Below are 20,836 nucleotides of genomic sequence, written 5' to 3'. Positions count from 1 at the left end.
CATTTTACAAGTATTTAACCCTTTAGGCCTCTGGGGCTTTCTCATTAAGATAACTATCATGTCTAGTAACACAAGATCATTAGACTTTTAAATTCTCAAACATTTGTATTAATAGCATTTTCCATTATAGAAACTTAAAATTTAGTACCACGTCACATTTGACATTACTTCTAATATAATCCAAATAGCCTGATTAGGTGGTGTCTCTATAAGATGAGAGACATAGGTCCTTCGATTTTTTCAGTTGGGCCCAAACTGGAACAACCAAAGTCCAAGATTTACTGGAAATTTTAGAGTCCAGATTGTTTGAAACTTTGATTTTTTGAATGTCTGTCAAGAATGCCAGGAAGGCTCAAAATCCAAAATATCTGGTTGAAATAAGATTCCTTAAAATCATGACATAACATAGACCAAATTTGATCATTGTTACAAGGAGATTATTCAAATCTTTGAAAATAAGCACATATTTAAATAACCCATAGCTCTTAATAAAAATTCAGCTGTTTTTTAACAATTAGAATTTAACAGACATCAAGAGAACATAATAGATTACTTTAACACATTGCTTTACCAGAGAATCAGAATTTAATTCTATGTCAAAGAGAAATTGAGCTTCCTGTGATCTTTTGCTGTGAGGTTTCCTTCCTTTACCTTCTTTCATATTGGTGACCATGTTTCTGTGTTTCTGTGTGTAATACATCTTTAAGCATCTTTTGCAGGGCAGGACGAATGGCAACAAATTCTTTCAATTTCTGTTTGCTTTGAAAAGTCTTTATTTCACCTTCATTCACAAATGAGAGCTTTGCAGGATATAATATTCTGGGCTGGCAGTTTTTCTCTCTTAGTACCTGGTCTATGTCTCGCCATTTCCTTCTAGCTTGTAGGGTTTCTGATGAGAAGTCTGCTGTGAGTCTAATTGGAGATCCTCTGAGAGTAATCTGACGTTTCTCTCTTGCACATTTTAGGATCTTTTCTTTATGTTTCACTGTGGTGAGTTTGATTACAACATGTCGTGGTGAGGATCTCTTTTGGTCATGTTTATTAGGGGTTCTATGAGCTTCCTGTACTAGGATGTCTCTGTCCTTCTCCAGACCCGGGAAGTTCTCTGCAAGTATCTCTCTAAAAAGGCCTTCTAATCCTTTCTCCCTCTCCATGCCTTCAGGAACTTCTCGAACCCGAATGTTGGGCTTTTTAATAGTATCCTGTAGATTCCCAAGAAAATTTTTTAGATTTATAATTTCCTCTTCTTTTCTTTGGTTTGACTGTTTCTTTTCCTGTTCTCTGTCTTCTAATTCCGATATTCTCTCTTCTGCTTCACCCATTCTGTTTTTAAGGCTCTCTAATGTGTTTGTCATTTGATCTATTGAATTCTTCATTTCATTATGGTTTCTCATCACTATCACAGTTACTTGTTCTACTAGTTGTTTCATTTCATTTTGATTCCTCATTAATATTTCATTTTCATGAGAGAGATTTTCTATCTTGTCCATGAAGGATTTCTGTAGTTCAAGAATTTGTTTTTTAGAACTTCTTAATGGTCTTATCAATTTTTTGAGATCCGCTTCTTGCATATCTTCTATCTCATCATCTTCATAATCTTGAATTGGGGTGTCTTTTTCATTTGGGGGCGTCATAATGTCTTCATTGTTCTTATTACCTCAGTTTTTGCATTTTTTGTTTGGCATATTGGAGATATTCTTTAGTTTCTTCACTGTGGTGTTTTTTCTTGTTATACTATGACTCTAGATTAAGTGGACTGTGCTTTCGATGGAGCCTTAGTGGCTTGAGATGGGTGTGGCCTGAGAGCTTTGTTTGCTTCTTCAGTGTTGAGAGTGTGTCAAAGGTGACACTCCCAGGTGAGGCGTGGTAAATCTCTCTCTCTCTCTTTCCTTTTTTTTTTTTTATTCAAAAGGGAAGCAATTCCACACAGCTGAGCGGAATTGGAAGTAGTTAGCAGGCGAATGATATACCCACAGGAGCCAGAGATCAGAGGCTCTTTCCCAAGGACCACACATGGGAATCTGTGCTGCCCTCAGTGTGCGCTCAAATTCTCCTGCAGGTTCCCACTGGGTTGCCAAATTAGATCCTAATCTCCTATTATTCACCCCCCTAGAGTCAGCTTTTTCTGCTAGGCTCAGGGATAGTGCAGACCTGAGGTCGCCCTGCTTATGACATATGTCCAAAATGGCGCCTGCTCTTTGTCTTGCTCGCCTTTGAGAGGTGAGCAGAGAGAGAGAAACTCGTGTCCCTACCAGTCACTTTTTTTTTCCTCTCTCTTTTCTAGTTAGCCTGGTGAATGAACTTTTCCCCGCAGAGTTTCAAGCCTCGTTCCCTCTAGTCTCCTCTTTCCACTTGCCTGCTGGTGTCTGGCTATTGAGGTTCGGCTCACTTCGCGTTCCAGCACTGTTGTGTTGAGTCTGTCACTGGTGTCCCAAACTTGGGCTTCCACGCTCTCCACGCAGGTCCACTGTGAATCACTAGTTCCAGAAGAGTTTCCTCTGCTGTTTCTTCCTCTACTCTTCCTTGAACCTTCAGTATCTCCACTTTTATTAAACTGTCTCTCCCCGGACTATCAGTGTGCTCCCTTCCTATTCTGCCATCTTGCCGCATCCCCAAATCACAAGATTTTGAAAATTGCCAACCGTGTAAACACTCTTGCTGTGTTGTGACATCATATTGATAGGAACGCACCTAGACAATTGTTTTAGGCAGCCCCTGGACAATTGTTTTAGGTGTAATACCTAAAAATTTAAAAAAATCAATTTCATCTGGGTCTATAAATAATTACTATTATTATTGCTAAGTATTTGTTGTTTTCTATACATGAAGACACACAGATACTCACAAACACATCTTGTCTTGAGTACTTGCATGTACCAGTGCTTCTCTCATTACAGACATGTACACTAACTGGTGTTGTGTTTTGGCAGCACTGGGGATACCACCATCACAGAGTTTGCAGCCTGGAGTTCTTCGGAAATTTCACAGAATGCATTGATGTACTATAGTGGTCGGCTCTTCTGGATCAATGGTTTTAGGATTATCACTGCTCAGGAAATAGGTCAGAGAACCAGTGTGTCTGTTTCAGAACCAGCCAAATTTAATCAATTCACAATTATTCAGACATCTCTCAAACCTCTGCCAGGTATGATACCTCTCTCCCTGACACCTTCTGTTAAATAAATATTTTGGTTCAGACTTTTCCTTAAGAATTATGGAAAAAAGGTTTTGGTATTTTCCACTGGTTTGCTCATGGTCAGTTTAATCCAAATCAAAATTTTACAGCTCAAAAAACTCAGAAAAATAATTTTTCAGATATATTAAAGGAAAAGAAATTTTTTGTTCTGGTTGCAATTATTAATAATTGGCTGTTCATGATTTTCAGTGTTGAACCATAGTCCTACATCCTTTCTTATTCTATTTCTTTCTTTCTTTTATCCATAGGAAACTTTTCCTTTACTCCTAAGGTTATCCCTGATCCTGTTCTAGAGTCTTCATTTAGGATTGAAGGAAATGCTTCCAGTTTTCAAATCCTGTGGGATGCTCCCCCTGCCGTAGACTGGGGTATAGTTTTCTACAGTGTGGAATTTAGTACTCATTCTAAGGTAGGTGTTGGTTCTAGTAACTTCCATTTCCCAAACTGATAAATTGCATGAGATGCCCACATTGACTTGTCCTTTTTTCGCTTATTCAAGCCCATCTTCTTTGCCATTTTCATTTGTTTAGAGTTAGTTTCTGCTTTGTACTAACAGTTATGTCAGACAAACTTCAATCTGTGGTAAAATAAGGGACTTAATAAAATTAGAGTTTGTGAACCAAAGTTTGGATATTTTAGCTGATTAGGCATGAAAATGCTATAATTATTCCCCTAATAAGAAAGTGCTTTGTGCTTATATTTTAGTTCCTGGATAGTGAACAACAGCCTTTACCTGTATTTACTGTGGAAGGGCTGGAGCCCTATGCCTTGTTTAATCTTTCTGTTACTCCTTATACCTACTGGGGAAAAGGTCCCAAAACATCTCTATCACTTCGAGCACCTGAAACAGGTACAGGGATTAAAATCTTTCTTTAGGGAAAAAAATGAAAAATCTCACCTTTCATAATCTAGAATGGGTTGTTAATAATATTATAAAATGAATTTAATTTTATAGATGTGTTTTGATTCAATATTCAATGACTTTTTAGGGATTAGAATAATCCCTAAGAAAATATATCTACATAGATTATTCCAAAAGAATAATTCAATTTTTTAATGACTGTTACTTGATTTTAGTGATATATAAGATATAGAAACCTGTTTCAGGTAAACTGTGAAACAACTTCACAAGGAAAATGGGCATTTAAGAGCAGAGGTATTTTCTTAGAAGGCAGGCTGTTTTCTTAGGTGGTAACAGACTCTTCTGTGAGTGAACAACTGATGTCTACATTGAGTGGTCATTTTTGAATGTGTTTAAAAGAAGACATTAGGAATATCTTTACATGTGTATATGAAGAAGGTGTACAAAACACATTTATATGTATCATTCCTTTATTAAACATTTACTGCATACCCATTATGTGTCAGAAACATCATTTCATTGGACCTCACACATCTCTGAGGTTGGTAGGACAGATGTTATTATCTTGATTATGCTAGTCAGAAAATAGGGTCCCATAGTTGCCTAATGGGAAACGGTTACTAAGTCTGAGGGTTGGGGCTTAATCCAGACTTTTCACTACCATTTTATCAGAGATTCAGTCATTTCTACAAATATGGGTAAATGATAGTTTCTTATTGGTCTAATTTATGTAAATGTCCTAGCAGAGGACCTGGCAGGTGGTAAGAGCTCAATAAACGTAGTTATCCATTCACCATTGCATTTTGTACTGTTAAGATTCGTTCAACCATATTTATCCACGAGTCTCACGACAGGAACATAGTGGAGCCTGGGCAGGTTCTGGAGCAGTTAGCATTTGGATCCAGGTATGCTCTGTTTGAGATTGCTTTGGGATATCAACTTTGGCTGGATTGTTCTGTGGAAATGGACTTGACTGCATCCAATAGGGATCCACTGGGAGCTAAGGTCAACATCTGCTGGATGTTGGAGGCACTAAAGACAAATCATGAGATTTGACCCTTGCCTTCAAGAAATTTACAATATCCATGGAATTATTCAAATTGATCAATATTTATTCAGCACTTACTGTGTGCCAGTCCTATACTACATTTGAGGGTATGTAACAAGGAATAAGAGAAGATGTTTTCTCTGATGGAACTCATAAATTGATGATACTAATAGACAGTAATAACAATAACAAATGGCATAGAGTGAGTAGATAAGACTGAGACTGTTGCCTGTATGAAGCTGCCTTAGGCATTCATGGGAGAGGAAGATACACATGGACTGGTATGGCCAATGAAGGTCTTTGGGGGCAGAGTCTTTAACTGGGTCTCAGAAATGGAGTACAAAGAGGCATCTGATGTGAGAAGCACAATGTAAGACTGAATAACAGTGTTAGTGTTGAACATTAAGAAGCAGCATGATTGGAATGGGGAAGAAGGTTGGGACCTGTGAAAGAATATCAAGAAAGAAAAGGGGATTTAGGGGATTAAAACTTGGAAATCAGGCAGAAAAATTTCTCTTGATTAAAGGACTGAGAAATTGAATGGCTTGATTTGGCTCTGTCAAGATATACTCTTGGGATGACACCAGCCTTCTCCAAAACTTCCTGCCTCCTAAGCATTCAGAGTGAAAGGGTCTGAATCTCTATTATGCTACTTTTTACACCATCACCTGACTCAAGGCTGCTTAGACTTATTACCTACCCTCCTGATGACTAAAATGTCCACGTCCAGCTAAATCACTTTTTCAGGATGAGAGTGAATGTTGAATCAGCTGCTTTCCATCTATACAGGGCACAGGTGAGAAAGGTGTGCTTAAGTAGTAGTAGTAGGGATTTGGATTGGACCTAAGGAAATCTTCCCTGTCACTAAGACTTGCTGAAATATTAGGATAGGATCCTAAAGAAATCAATGGAGAATTCTCTCTTGAAGATCTTTAAGAATGAGATAAATAAGCAATATCTGTCTAAAATGTGAAACTTACTTTTAAGATATTCCATACTCTGACCAGGAGTGGTAAAAATCAGCCTTATATTCTTGTCTGTCCTGTGTCTCTGCTTCTCAGTTCCATCAGCACCAGAGAACCCCAGAATATTTGTATTACCAAGTGGAAAACACTACAACAAGAATGAAGTTGTGGTAGAATTTAGGTGGAATAAACCTACGCATGAAAATGGCATATTAACAAGATTTGAAATTTTCTATCAAATATGCAACCAAAGTGACACAAACAAAACATTCAAAGACTGGATTGCTGTCAACGTCACTCCCTCAGTGACATCTTTTCAACTTGAGGCCATGAGCCCTGGATACATTGTTTCCTTCCAGGTATGAGACAGAAAACTGGGATATGGGAGATTTAATAGTGCAGTAGCATCTTAGTTAAAGGACTAGGTTAAGAATCTGTCACTCTGTCAGAGATTTGAGGTGTAGTGTTATCATAAGGGTCAAGTACGTACTACTTGAGGTATTGTGATACCTTAGTACTTGAGCACTGTAGAGTACACTTGAGGTACTATATAGTATACAGTACATTTGAGGTACACTGCAGTCATGGGGTCAAATACAGAGAGAAAAAGGGACAGCTTGAGTAAGAGATGTCTTGACAACTTTCTCATCTTCAGGGTAATTTTCAGATTCGGGATAGAGTACTTCTTGGAAAGATACTACAGGTCATGTTCTGTGGTAGGTACTGTAATATTCATTATCTCATTTGATCCTCATACTGTGAAGAAAATGCCAGATCCCTGAGTGAACTAGTCAGTTACCAAACTGCATGACTAGGAATTGGTGTGCCATAATCTGATGTCTGCTGTCCTTTCCACTATATCACACTTCCATTAATGACAGATGGCTTGATGATTTTCATATTCTGCTTCAATCTCCATGTTGTGATGATGTTGTATATAGTTAAAGTTAATTTCCATTTTTTTTTGAGTGAGAAATAATGTTTTGGAGATTTGAGTTTCCTACAGATCAATTTTCTTTTTGCAAACTTCTAACTTAATAATTATCTGATAATTTTTAAGTCTACATGTCCTTACAGAAAATAAAGCATAAAGTTTAAAAATAGTGCACATTTCTGTTTGTTAAGAATAATGACTGTTCCAGTTAAATATTCTGGCTAAGTATATTAGTTTCAAATTTCAGTCATTACAGCACCATGCAAAGTGGTGTATATGATTATCACTTATGAGTCCTATGCAAAAGTGAAGCCTACTTGATATAAGAATATATATCACCATTATAAATCATGCAAAGATAGGAATATAAAGATTATAATGAAATGTACTTGGAATATAGTAAAAACAACCCAATTTTTATTGATTGAGGGAGCACTTGAAGCTCTATTTTTTAAGGTAATTATTATGGATGTCAATTTTTTTGTAGGGTATTGTGCATTTGCTAGGTTTGGAAATGGAAATGATTTATTATACAACAAATTATATATAAAAAATAAGTGCTTTACTATTAGAATATGGCCTGGAACAGTGGAAAGAAAATTGTCTGGACATCAGAAGACTTGATTCTTATGCCAATTTCTTTATGTGTTATTGTGGATGAGTTAATTATAATACAGGTCTAGGTTCTACTGCTAGGAGTTGTGAGGATCAAAAGAGATAGTGTATATGAAAATGATTTGAAATGCACAATAATTTTTAACTGTCAGTTTTAATTTTTATTTTATAAATATCCTTTTTAAAAAGTACAGTACATTTAGTTATTGGGAGCTTCTAGATGTATAATTCAAGATAAGTGGAAGTGTATTACAATCCATACAGTTTTGTCTTTGTTCAGTGTTTTGCATAACTTAATTTTGGAAATAACTAGAGACTTTTCATTTTAAAATATTTGAGAAGTAAAAATATTGTATGTTCAAGGTGTATAGCATGATAATTTGATGTGAGTATACATTGTAATGATTATCACAATCAAATTAACACTCACATCACTGTTCACACTGTACGTTAAGTTCCCAGACCATTTTTAGAATTTTTTTTTTGGCAGTACAGATTGGTGCAATTTATTTATACTTCTCCAGATCAAGATACCCAATAACATCAGTATGGGACATTATTTTTACTGTAGTTATATATTGCTTTATATTTATATGCAACTAACTATTAGAAACTATTAATAATCTGTGTCAGGAGTGTGAAGTGAAACATTTCATAACTTATTAGTCTCAAAACTTACTGCCACTGACAACACTGTTAAGTGCAGTTTTTGTTTCCTTCCTTTTAGGTTCGAGTCTTCACATCCAAGGGGCCAGGGCCGTTTTCTGACATAGTAAAGTCTAAAACATCAGGTATTTGTTATCTAAAAACTGTACAGTTGGCAACTTAAATGTACCTCCCTCCTGCAACTGGTTTCTTTGAGGATATAAACACCATATCTGAGCTGAAGTTACAGTCAAATAAAATAATCAATTTTTATCATCAACAAAAAGGTGTTTAAGCAACCTATGATTGGAGAGCTTAGTGCCTTCATGGAAACTGGGGTATTAGCTGAGCACCACAAAGGGGGCCTATAGTTTAATATTGCTTCTGTGACTCAAGAGACTTTGCTAATCCAAAAATAGTTTTTTCATACATGTTACCCATTTGTTTTGTTTGTAGAAATCAACCCATTTCCTTACCTCATAACTCTTCTTGGCAACAAGATAGATTTTTTAGATATGGATCAAAATCAAGTTGTGTGGACATTTTCATCAGAAAGAGACATGGGTGCAGTGAGTTACACAGCTGATGACAAGATGGGCTATTATACTCAAGGAGACACACTCTTCCTTCTCAACTTGCACAACCATTCCAGCTCTGAGGTATTTCCTCATGTAACTCTTTTGAAAAGAAGGAAGTGAAATATTTGCAATACCCTGTTGATTAAAATGACTAGCCAGCAGCTGAGCCATTAATATTTGAACGATTGAAAAGGGCAGATATTGTATAATCATTTAGCCATAAATAAGTGCAGAGTAGGTTTAGGCAAATGTCATTCAGGATTAATTCAGCAAATGGTTATTGAGTTTAAGGCACTGTGTTAGATCCTAGGCTACAGAGGAAAAAATTCCAGGCTTCTGCACATAACAATTTATCTAATATTAATTTAACAATAGGAAGGCAGGATTTCATGTTTAAGGGGATGAGTTTTGGAATCTGACTACCTAGAATTTATTTCTGGCCTCACCACTTACTAGTATGCATCCACGGACAAATTATTTAACATTTGTGGTAAAAGTAGTACCTCACCATAGAGTTCCCTTGAAAATTACATGAGAGTTTATGTAAAACACTTAGCACCATGCCTGACATGGAGAAGGTATTCGCTAAATGGTAGCTAATAAAGATAAACTAGTATGTATTACTGCTATGCTGAGAGCAGGATGGGGTGGAGTTACAGAGAATGAACACCCAATCCAGGGTAGGATAGTTTAACAGGTATTGCCAGGTTTGAAATTTAAACAGGAGACTATTTATGTATTTTGCTATCTGATTTCTCTAGGGTTAAGAACCAAACCAAGAAGGATACAAGTAAAAAAAATGGGTACAGAATTAGGGAAGAATAAGCAACTGAAGTAAAATGAACAATAAAGAATTCAGAATGTTCAGCCTGAGACAATTAAAATGCTATCAGAAATTGGGTAGGCAATAAGGGTTTGAGCTAGTTGATAGACAGAGGTGAGAAAAGAGAGGATAAGTTGGGGAGATATAGAAAATTGGACTAGTTTGGTATAGGCAGTAATGTGAGGAAGAAGGAAGCAGCAACCACTCTGTTAGGACAGGCTCCTCAGGTGGTTGTTGAGAATCCATGTGAATGTAAAATACTAGAGAAAAGGAGATTTCACAGTAGGATGATGAATTCTATCTTTGGGAGCCTTTCACATGGAGAAGTTCAATAGGTAGTTTGATAATAACTCAGTGAGGGATGGTGCCTGAAGATGTGGATTTTTAACATTGGTCTATGGATGGATTGTAGTTGAAAATATAGTTGGAATGATCTAGCAAAAAATATACAAAGTGAGAAGTGGACACGTGTTACAATAATAGAGAATCCAGGATTGCTAAAGTTTTGGATTATAATCAAAAGTAGATACGTAGAAAATATGGGTATTTACATGAAATTCTTTAAATAAAAAAAGTAACATCTTTTTGACTGTGTTCTCTGTCTTCATAAGCTATTCCGAGATGCACTGGCTCTTGATATCAAAGTTATTACAGTTGACTGGATTTCAAGGCACCTGTACTTTGCACTGAAAGAATCACAAAACGGAGTACAAATATTTGATGTTGATCTTGAACACAAAGTGAAATACCCCAAGGAGCTGAAGATTTGTAACAGGAATTCAACAATAATTTCTTTTTCTGTGTATCCTCTTTTAAGGTATATCAGGATTTTTTTTTTTTTTTTGCCAGGCAGAGTTAGACAGTGAGAGAGAGAGAGAGACAGAGAGAGAGTTATAGACAGTGAGAGGGAGACAGAGAGAAAGGTCTTCCTTCCGTTGGTTCACTCCCCTAATGGACGCTATGGTGGGCGCTGGGAGGATCTGAAGCCGGGAGCCGGGTACTTACTCCCAGTCTCCCATGTGGGTGCAGGGACCCATGCACTTGGGCCATCCTCTGCTGCCCTGCTGGGCCACAGCAGAGAACTGGACTGGAAGAGGAGCAACTGGGACTAGTACCTGGCGCCCCAACTGGGACTAAAACCTGGGGTGCCACACCGCAGGCGGAGAATTAGCCAAGTGAACCACGGTGCCAGCCTAAGGTATATCAGTTTATGTATGTAATGCAATAGACATATTTAAAATAAGCTTTGATTTAACACTAGATGTCATTGATTCGGAAATAAGATGCTTAGTGTTTCTATTTCTCTATTTTAACTTATAGTAAGTGAGTCTGTTGTGAGCTGGCTGAGTTCAAATTCTTGTCTCATTCTTGGAGGAAGGAATTCAAAGAGGATACTTAGGTAAAGGTGCACAGAGAAGCAAGGTTTATTTAAAGTGAAAGTGCACACTTAGGAATGAGTATGTACAAGCTAAGGAGAGAATGCTCTGTACTCCAAAAGTTTCAGGGTTCTTCCTTTATATGATATGGACATATAGGGAATGTTATCTTGGGTGGGAATTCATTGAATATTTCAAGGGGTGGAATATAGAGTAGGATTTTAATACTTCCAATTTCCTTGCCCCTTTTGTTAAATTTCAGAAGCATTGTTTTGTTAGATGCATGATGGGAGTGGGAGTGTTAATCATGGTGATATTATCACAGACAGTAGCCATATTGGATATTTTTATCTGGTATTGGTTGTAAGTGCCCAAACTTCAGAAATTGTGGTACAGGGCTGGCCCTATGGCTTAGTGGGTAAAGCTGCTGCCTGCTGTGCCAGCACCCCATATGGGCGCAGGTTCAGTCCCAGCTGCTCCACTTCCAGTTTAGCTTTGTTATGGCCTGGGAAAGCAGTAGAAGATGGTCCAAGTCCTTGGGATCCTGCACCTACATGGGAGACCCAGAAGAAGCGCCTAGCTCCTGGCTTTGGATAGGCCCAGCTCTGGCCATTGTGGCCATTTGGGGTAGTGAACCAGCAGATGGAAGACTTCTCTCTCTCTCTGCCTCTGCCTCCCTCTAACTCTGCATTCCAAATAAATAAATAATCTTTACAAAAATAAAGAAAGAAGGAAATTGTGGTTTTCTGCTCCATGTTAGAGCATGGCAGGGGTTTGTGAGTAGTACATGGAAAGACAGTTTGGTTAGCACATGAAAGAAGGTCTGTTCAGTGCATAGGAAGGGGGATTACGGGAGCACACAGGCAGGGATTTAGGAAGTGTATGGATGGAGAGGGGGTTCGAGTGGTTCACAGAAGGGGATGGTTTGGACAGCTGGATTGCTGTGCTTTTGGCTAGGCTGTGGAGCTGTGGGCTGTGCAATCAGGGCAGCGGGGCAGTGCTGGGAAAATCTCAATTTCTTGCTGCTAATGTGACCACTCTGCCTACACCAATTCTACTTATAAATTATTAGCTGAACTATAAATATGTAAATTCAATCTATAGTGACAATTTGACTAACCTAAAGTTAATTGCCAGAACAAAACCGGTAGCAGATTTTGATATTAGTGAACTTAATAGTATAATCAGTTGCTAATGATAAGAAAGGGACTAGACAGTGGTAAGAGACAGACAGGAACTGATGGGTATCTTGTCTTGCCCAGCAAAAGTTATTTTGGACTCAATTATTTTAGTTGGATTATTAGCTTCATAAGATGAGTTTTAAGGCCACCATTCATCAACTGAGTAGCAATTTTTCAGGCTGGAAGCATATTTTTTGCTTGTGCCATTAACATGGGTAGAGGCTATTTTGTTAGCTAGTGTTAAATAAGCAGAAATAAACTTGATAGATGGAAAACGTAGATAGGAATTTACAGAAAGTATACAGATACAGTTCATATTAACAGCAAGTGTTGGATCATATAATACAGTTCTTAAGATCATTCTAATGCAAGGTTTTAGTAGTAAACACATTTATTGAAGTATCATTGGAAAACGCTATGAATTACAATTCTTGTTATTGCTTACTTGAACTGCCTCTCTCCAAAGGTTGCATTTGTTCCTAGAAACTAATATGTGAAATAGTATATTTTATTCATTAAGTTTGAGGGACTTTTTTTCCCCTATAGTCGCCTGTATTGGACAGAAGTTTCCGATTTTGGCTATCAGATGTTCTACTGCAGTATTATAAATCACACCTTGCACCGCATTCTGCAACTTACAGCCACAAACCAGCAAGATGGAAAGAGCCAATGTTCTTGTAATGTGACTGAATATGAGTTAAGTGGAGCAATGACCGTTGATACCTCTGACCTAGAAAAACCACAGATATACTTTGCCAAAGGGCAAGAGATCTGGGCTATGGATCTGGAAGGATGTCAGTGTTGGAGAGTTATCATGGTGCATTCTGTGCTTGGTAAGACATTAATGTGTATATATAGCTCTTCATTAGTAATAGCAGCCCCTCTTGCCCCATTTAGAAAGGGATTGCTTTCCACAAATACTCAAAAGAATAAACATACTGTATTTACTTTGGACCATGGCAAATGTTCTTGTAGAATTCCAATCAGGTTGTTTCCAGGAAAATGTGGGCACTCACATAATTTTCTAAATTTATATTTTTAAAATATCTTGTAATTAACATTAAAGGTATAATTTAATGAAATAATTAAGCATGTTACTAAATGTATTATCTCATTTAATCTTCACAATAACCCAGTGAGCTAGGTACTAGTACTCTCATTTATAGATAACTTGTCCAAAGGGCCACATTTTACAGAAGTTAGTAGAGGAGTTAAAACTGGACCAAACTGCAACATTTATAATCTCACCAATACTTTTATTCCCCCTTTGATGCTCCCATTGACTCCAGTTGCAGTATGAATTGGTCAATACTTATCAGATCTGTTTGTTGAAATTCATATGCTTAGGCAGGGAAAGTCTAATTAGGAGGAATTCCAAAGGAAAAAAATATTTTAAATGCCCTATGTACTCTTAAAAGTCTGCTCCGCATTTTGTCTGATTTAGTAATCACTAGTCACATGTATTTTAAATTAAAATGAATTAAAATAAACATTTAATTCCTTAGTCACATTAATTATTATTAATTATATTTCAAGTTCTCAAAAGTCACAAAAGTAGGATAATGTAGGTAATAAAACATTTCCATCTTCATTGACAGTTCTATTGGGCAGTGCTGGACTATATAGTGAAGTTGTAGAGATTGCAAATATTTGTGAAATATATGTGTTTGCATTATAATTGCACATATGGTTTGTTGACTTGTCATCCAGAGTCTTTTAGAAGCAATTCTTACAAGCATTCAATGGGTGGTTGGAGAGTAGGGATAATAACTTGAACTTTATCTCTTAGGAAAATTACTTGTGTCTGTTAACCTGTGACACTCTTTACTTTTCCTTCTTTTCAATATTTATTTTATTTATTTGAAAGACAGTGTTGCAGAGAGAGAGATGCATACACACACATACTCACACACACACATATATATGCGTGTGTGTGTGTATGTGTGTGTGTATATATAGAGAGGGGGGGAGGGGGAAGGGTGGGGGAGAGGGAGAGGGAGAGGGAGAGGGTGAGGGTGAGGGTGAGGGAGAGGGAGTCTTCTATATGCTGGCTCATTCCCTAAATGGCAGTAATATTTGAGCCAAGCTGAAGCCAGGAACCAGGAACTCCATCCTGGTATTCCAGGTAGGTGGTAGGGGCCCAGGTACTTGGATCATCTTCCACTGCTTTTCCAGGTACATTAGCAGGGAGCTGGAAAGGAAGCCAAGGAGTGTACTCAAACCAACAGTCATATCAGATGCTGATGTCACAGGCAGCGGCTTAGCTATTGGGCCACCATACCTGCTCCTGACTCTTTCCTTGATTAAAGTTTAGTTATGCTTCTCTGAGTCTTATTCTTGACCAAGCCTCTACTTTGGCCTTCTGTGTCCACCCTCACTTATTCCAATTAGCTAGAATCCTACCAAATTAGTTGATAGAGAAATCCCACTCCATTCTTGAAATCTGATCAAGCTCTTTGACTTCTTCCACTTCTACTAAATGAAGTTGATTACAATACTATTTACTTTATAAGGTTGATCTGGATCTAAAATTGGAAAATATCTCATTCAGCCAAATGACATGAAATAAAAAGTTTTTTTTATAATGAGATAGTAGGAAAACTTAAAATTTAGTAATATTAATACAAAAAAGGATTTTAAACATTGCACAGAGTAGGAAATTGAAGATATGTATTTTATTCTTTATATTTTTTATTTATGTTTTAATCAACAGGAAAAACACTTGCTAGCTTAACTGTGGATGGGGAGTTTATTTACTGGATCATTCCGGAAAAGGACAGCTCAAAGATTTATCAAGCAAAGAAAAGCAATGGGACCATTATCTCGCTGGTGAAGGTCCCAAGAAGGACACATATCTTGGCTTACAGTTCAGCTGTGCAGCCTTTTCCAGGTAATGAAATCACATTCATAATCGGTGTGTTTTCTCAGTTTAGGGTCAGAAAATCTTACAATGTCTTCTTGTCCAAGGCTGTTCTACCAATCCCTTTCTTGGGTTCTCAGCACTGCTGTGAACTCTGTCAGTCTTCAGTGTGCACTGTGATTGCTGTTTGCCCTGAATCACAAACCACCTGTGTGTTTATACAGCTTGGGCTATAACATGTCTACATCTGTGCTCTCTTGTTGTTGATGCTTGCCTTTCTCTCTCAGTCCCACGATTTCTGTTCCTTGTCTTTATTTCTCTTTTGATGGCATTTTAGTTCTCCCAGTGGTGTCAAAAGCATTACATAAACCTGATATTTTTCAATGTAAAGTGGCAGTGGCAGTATTAATTGTAGCATCATATAGCAGGCATTCTGCAATATTACATACTGAAGTCTTACGTATTAATATGTAATGTTGTTATTATGTAGTTCTACTTAACATGTATAAATCTTTGCTGCCATGTATATAAGTACATATAACTATTATATAAATATGTATATATTTTTAAATATTATTTATTTGAGAGGCAGTTTCAGAGGGAGAGATATCTTCCATCTGCTGGGCCACTCCCCAAATGGCTGTGATGGCTGGGTCAGAGCATTTTAATATAACATATGGGTCAAAGAAGAAATCTCATGAGAAACTAAAAAAATTTTAACTAAGTTAAAATGAAGACATAATTTACAAAATTTATGGGAATCAGCAAAAGCAATACTTGAGGAAATTTATAGCATTAAATGTACACTATAGAAGGGAAGACACTAGCCAGCGCCGTGGCTCAGTAGGCTAATCCTCCGCCTTGCGGCGCCAGCACACCGGGTTCTAGTCCCGGTCGGGGCACCGATCCTGTCCCGGTTGCCCCTCTTCCAGGCCAGCTCTCTGCTGTGGCCAGGGAGTGTAGTGGAGGATGGCCCAAGTGCTTGGGCCCTGCACCCCATGGGAGACCAGGAGAAGCACCTGGCTCCTGCCATCGGATCAGCACGGTGCGCCGGCCGCAGCGCGCCTACCGCGGCGGCCATTGGAGGGTGAACCAATGGCAAAAAGGAAGACCTTTCTCTCTGTCTTCCTCTACTGTCCACTGTGCCTGTCAAAAATAATAAAAAATAAAAAAAATAAAAAAAAGAAGGGAAGACACTGAAATTAATAATCTAGGCTTCCTGCTTAAGAAACTTGTCAGAGTAAATTAAATTAAAACATCCAAAGAAACAATATTAAAAGAAGTAGAGCAGAATCATCAATGTTGAAAATACCAAATCAATAGAGAAAAGTCAATGAAACCAAAAGCTGATTCTTTGAAAACATAATAAAATTGATAACACTGTAGCCAGGCTTAAAAATAAATGAAAAAGTAACACACAAATTACTAATATCAGAAGTGGAGGTGGTGGCCGGCGCCGCGGCTCACTAGGCTAATCCTCCGCCTTGCGGCGCCGGCACACTGGGTTCTAGTCCTGGTCGGGGCACCGATCCTTTCCCCCGGTTGCCCCTCTTCCAGGCCAGCTCTCTGCTGTGGCCAGGGAGTGTAGTGGAGGATGGCCCAAGTGCTTGGGCCCTGCACCCCATGAGAGACCAGGAGAAGCACCTGGCTCCTGCCATCGGATCAGTGCGGTGTGCTGGCCGCAGCGTGCTACCGCGGTGGCCATTGGAGGGTGAACCAACGGCAAACGGAAGACCTTTCTCTCTGTCTCTCTCTCTCACTGTCCACTCTGCCTGTCAAAAAAAAAAAAAAAAAAAAAGAAAGAAAGAAAGAAATGGAGGTGGTGACATTACTTCAGATCCCATGGCCACTAAAATAATTATTTACTACTTGGCACATAAATTGGATAACCTAGAGAAAGTGAGCAATTTCTTTAAAGAGAAATTTGCCAAAACTCACACAAGAAGAAATAGGCTATTTGAATCAATCTACTTTTAATGAAAAACATTGACTCAGTAATTAATAGCCTTCAAAAATAGAGAGCACTAGGTCCTGGTGAGTTCAATGGTGAATTCTGTCAAGCATTTAAGGAAGAAATTAAACTGATATCCACAATCTTAGAAGAAAGAAGTAGAGGGGAAACAACTAGTTAGATCATAGAAGGAATTCATTCTGTGAGAACAACATTATCCTAATACCAGAACCAGACAAGATATTACAAGAAAATAAAACCTCAAACCAACATCTCTCCTGAGTATGGATGCAGAAATCATCAACAAAATCTTAGCAAAGAGGATTCAAAAATACATAAAGTAGTCAAACATCACAATCAAGTGAGATCTAACCTAGCTAAGCAAGTCTGGTTCAGTATTTGAAAATCAGTTAATGTAAAACATTATATCAACAGAGTAAAGGGGAAAATCACATAATCATATCATTAGATATAGAACAAACTTTTGACACAATCCAATAGAAATTCATGAATAAAAATTGCAAGAAATTAGGGTCAGAGGGAAATTTCTTCAACTTGACAAAGAACTATACAAATCTTACAGCTAGCATATTACTTAATGATGAGTTAAGTGTTGAGTTACATATGTACAAAATGGCACGTGCTCTCTGTCAGCTTGTTACAAGATGCAGTTGCAGGGTGATCAGGGAGAGAGAAAACATATCTCCCCTTTGTTTTCTCTCCTTTAGTTTTGGCAGGGACACTATCCTCCATGGGACTCCACGCTGGATTCCCTCTAGGCTTATCCTGCAGTTTTTTCACCAGTGGCTTGGGCTGCTGCAGTCTGGTCTCACCTCACTCTGTAACACTGTTGTGGAGGCTCTCTGCTGCTGGATTCCTGAGTTGTGCGTGGTCTCACCCTCTGTGTAGGTCCACTGTGTCCTTACAATTTGCATAGAGTTTTCTCTCTAACTCTTCTCTGAGACTGCACTCTTTCCACTTTTAAAAAACTATCTTCTCCTAGACTAGAGCAGCAAACTCCCTCCCTACTCAGCCATCTTAATCCCCTCTCCTTCACCATTTCTTTTCAACACTGTACTGGCAGTCCTAACATGTAATAAGATGAGAAAAGGAAATAAAAATCATATTGATTGGGAAGGATGAAATAACACCATCTTTGTTAGCAGACGGCATGAGAATCTATGTAGAAACTCTGAAGGAACTGACAGAAAATTCCTGGAACTCAGGGAGGGCATTTTGTTCTAGTTGTTAAGATGTTGTTAGTACAGCAGGTGGTGCTGTGGCAAAGTGGGTTAAGCTGCTGCTTATGACATTCACATCCCATATCAGCATGCCTGTTTGAGTCCCAGATGCTCTACTTCCAATCTATGTTCCTGCCAATGCAGCTGGGAAGGCAGTAGATGACTACCTGAGTACTTGGGCCCTGGACACACAAGTGAGTGACCCAAATGGTTTCAGCCTGGTTCAGACTTGGCTGTTATGAGCAAAATAGAGCCATGTAAATATAGTCAAGTGATATTTGATAAATGGCTAACAGAAACACAATGTAGAAAAGACAGTCTTCAACAAATCCTGCTGAAACAACTGTTATGTCCACATGCAAGATAATGAATGCAGCCCAAAACGTCATACTCTTCATAAAAATGAACTCAAAATGGATGACAGACCTAAAGATAAAGCTCTCACTACAGGGGCCAGCACTGTGGTATAGCAGGTAAAGCTGTCTCTTGCAGTGCTGGCATTTCATATGGATGCTGGTTTGAGTCCCAGCTGCTCCAGTTCTGAACCAGAACTCTGCTATGGCCTGGGAAAGCAGTAGAAGATGGCCCAAGTCCTTAGGCCCCTGTACTGATGTGGGACACCCAGAAGAAGCTCCTGACTCCTGGCTTTGGATCAGTGCAGCTCCAGCTGTTGCAGCCATCTGGGGAGTGAACCAGTGGATGGAAGACCTCTCTCTCTGCCTCTACATCTCTGTAACTCTGCCTTTCAAATATAAATAAATCTTCAAAGAAAAAAACCTCAGGCTCTGAACGACTCAGAAAATAATGTGGATGACATTGAGTTTGAGTTTGGCAATGACTTTCAAAATGATATCAATGTTATGATCCATGAGAAGAAGAATTGATAAGTTGGACCTAATTAAAATAAAACATGTCTGTTCTGTGAGAGACACTGTCAAGAGTATGAAAGGACATGCCACAGAGTGGGAGAATATATTTGCAAAAGATATTTGATAAAGGACTGTTATTCAACCTATTTTAAAGAAATAATTACAAAGAACTCTTAAGACTTGACAATAAGAAAGCAGATGACTTAATTTAAAAATTGGTGGGAGGAGCTCCAAGATGGCAGAATAGGGAGGGAGCTCACTGATAGTCCAGGAAAAGATAGTTTAATAAAAGTGGAAATAGTGAAGTCTCAGGGAAGAGTTAGGGAAAAAACTGCAGAGCGAACTCTTCCAGAATTAGAAGGACATGGTGAATCTATGTGGAGGACAGGGGGGCCCATGGCTCGGGAACCTAGCTGCCGAGAATCTTCTCCTCACCAGCACTGGAAAGAGAGGTGAGGTGAAACCGTGGTAGCCCAAGACACTGGTGGAAAAATGGCAGGAAGAGCCTAAATGGAACGAGGCTTGAAGCCCCATGGAGGAAAGTACACCAGCATAACTAGAGAGAAAAAAAACAAAAGGGACAGTATGGACACGATTCTTTCTCTCCACACACCTTACAAAGGCGTGTGAAACAATAGAGCAGGAGTCATTTTGGACATACATAACAGCTGCGCCAGTCCGGAACTGCACCCACTCTCAGCCAAAGAGAAAAACTTGACTCTGGTTGGAAGTAATAACAGGATGCTAAGACCTAGTGAATGTGTGGAGCTTATGAACTGGGACTGTGAAACAAAAATTGAGGTGTGTGGGAGAACTAATGGTGTGGCTGAGACGTGAGTATTCTTAGTGTGAGATGCCACAAACTTGGTAGCCTTGGCTACCCAGTGAGAGACATTGCAGGGGGATCTGAGATTACACTGAGGACTGCACAGATCCTTTGTGTGGTCCTTGGGACAGAGCAGATGAATATTATACACACTGGGGCTAGTGCTCAGGCACTGATTGCCATCAAGAAGAGCTCAGCTGAGTGGAATTACTTCCCTTCTGAATAAAAAAAAAAAGAGGGAGAGGAGATTTACAAACCAAACCTGGGTGTGTCACTTTTGGCACACCCTTAAACCTGAAGAACTGAATAGAGCTCTCTGGCCCCACCCACCACAAGCCTCTAGAGATTCACCAAAAGCAGACAGTCCACTTAATCTAGAGTCATAGTATAACGAGAAAAGCCACCATAGCGGAAAAAAAAAAAAAAAAAGAAGAAACCAAAGAATATCTCCACAATGCCAAAAACAAATGCAAAAACTGAAGAAACAAGAACAAGGAAGATATCATGATGCTCCCAAATGAACATTACACTCCAATACAAGATTATGAAGATGATGAGGTAGAAGAAATGCAAGTATGGAATTCCAAAAAATTTATGATAAGAACATTTAGAAGTTATCAAAAACAAATGCATGAACTACAGAAATCCATACAGGACAGGACAGAAAATATCTCTCATGAAAATGAAATATTAAGGAGGAATCAAAATGAAATGAGGAATGTAATAGAACATGAAATTATGATAGAGAAGAGAAATCAAAATGAAATGAAGAATTCAATAGAACAGATGAAAAACACATTTGAGAGCATTAAAAACAGCATCAGTGAGATAGAAGAGAGAATATTGGACTTAGAAGACAGAGCACA

At 38.4% G+C, this 20,836-nt stretch overlaps 1 protein-coding gene across 1 annotated transcript in view; it reads left to right on the top strand.

Annotated features, from left to right (window-relative positions):
• ROS1 (ROS proto-oncogene 1, receptor tyrosine kinase) overlaps positions 1-20,836 on the top strand; it is a 222,077-nt gene that overhangs the window by 134,380 nt on the left and 66,861 nt on the right. Inside the window, exons 20-28 of the mRNA XM_062187254.1 lie at positions 2,931-3,145; positions 3,445-3,605; positions 3,902-4,046; positions 6,168-6,430; positions 8,348-8,411; positions 8,722-8,924; positions 10,278-10,483; positions 12,770-13,056; positions 14,937-15,113. Coding sequence (XP_062043238.1) covers positions 2,931-3,145; positions 3,445-3,605; positions 3,902-4,046; positions 6,168-6,430; positions 8,348-8,411; positions 8,722-8,924; positions 10,278-10,483; positions 12,770-13,056; positions 14,937-15,113 — 1,721 coding nt within the window. The remainder of the gene's footprint in view (positions 1-2,930; positions 3,146-3,444; positions 3,606-3,901; positions 4,047-6,167; positions 6,431-8,347; positions 8,412-8,721; positions 8,925-10,277; positions 10,484-12,769; positions 13,057-14,936; positions 15,114-20,836) is intronic.

Source organism: Lepus europaeus, chromosome 3 (assembly GCF_033115175.1).
Source record: "Lepus europaeus isolate LE1 chromosome 3, mLepTim1.pri, whole genome shotgun sequence".
Taxonomy (NCBI): Eukaryota; Metazoa; Chordata; class Mammalia; order Lagomorpha; family Leporidae; genus Lepus; species Lepus europaeus.
This window is presented reverse-complemented; position numbering and strand designations above follow the sequence as displayed.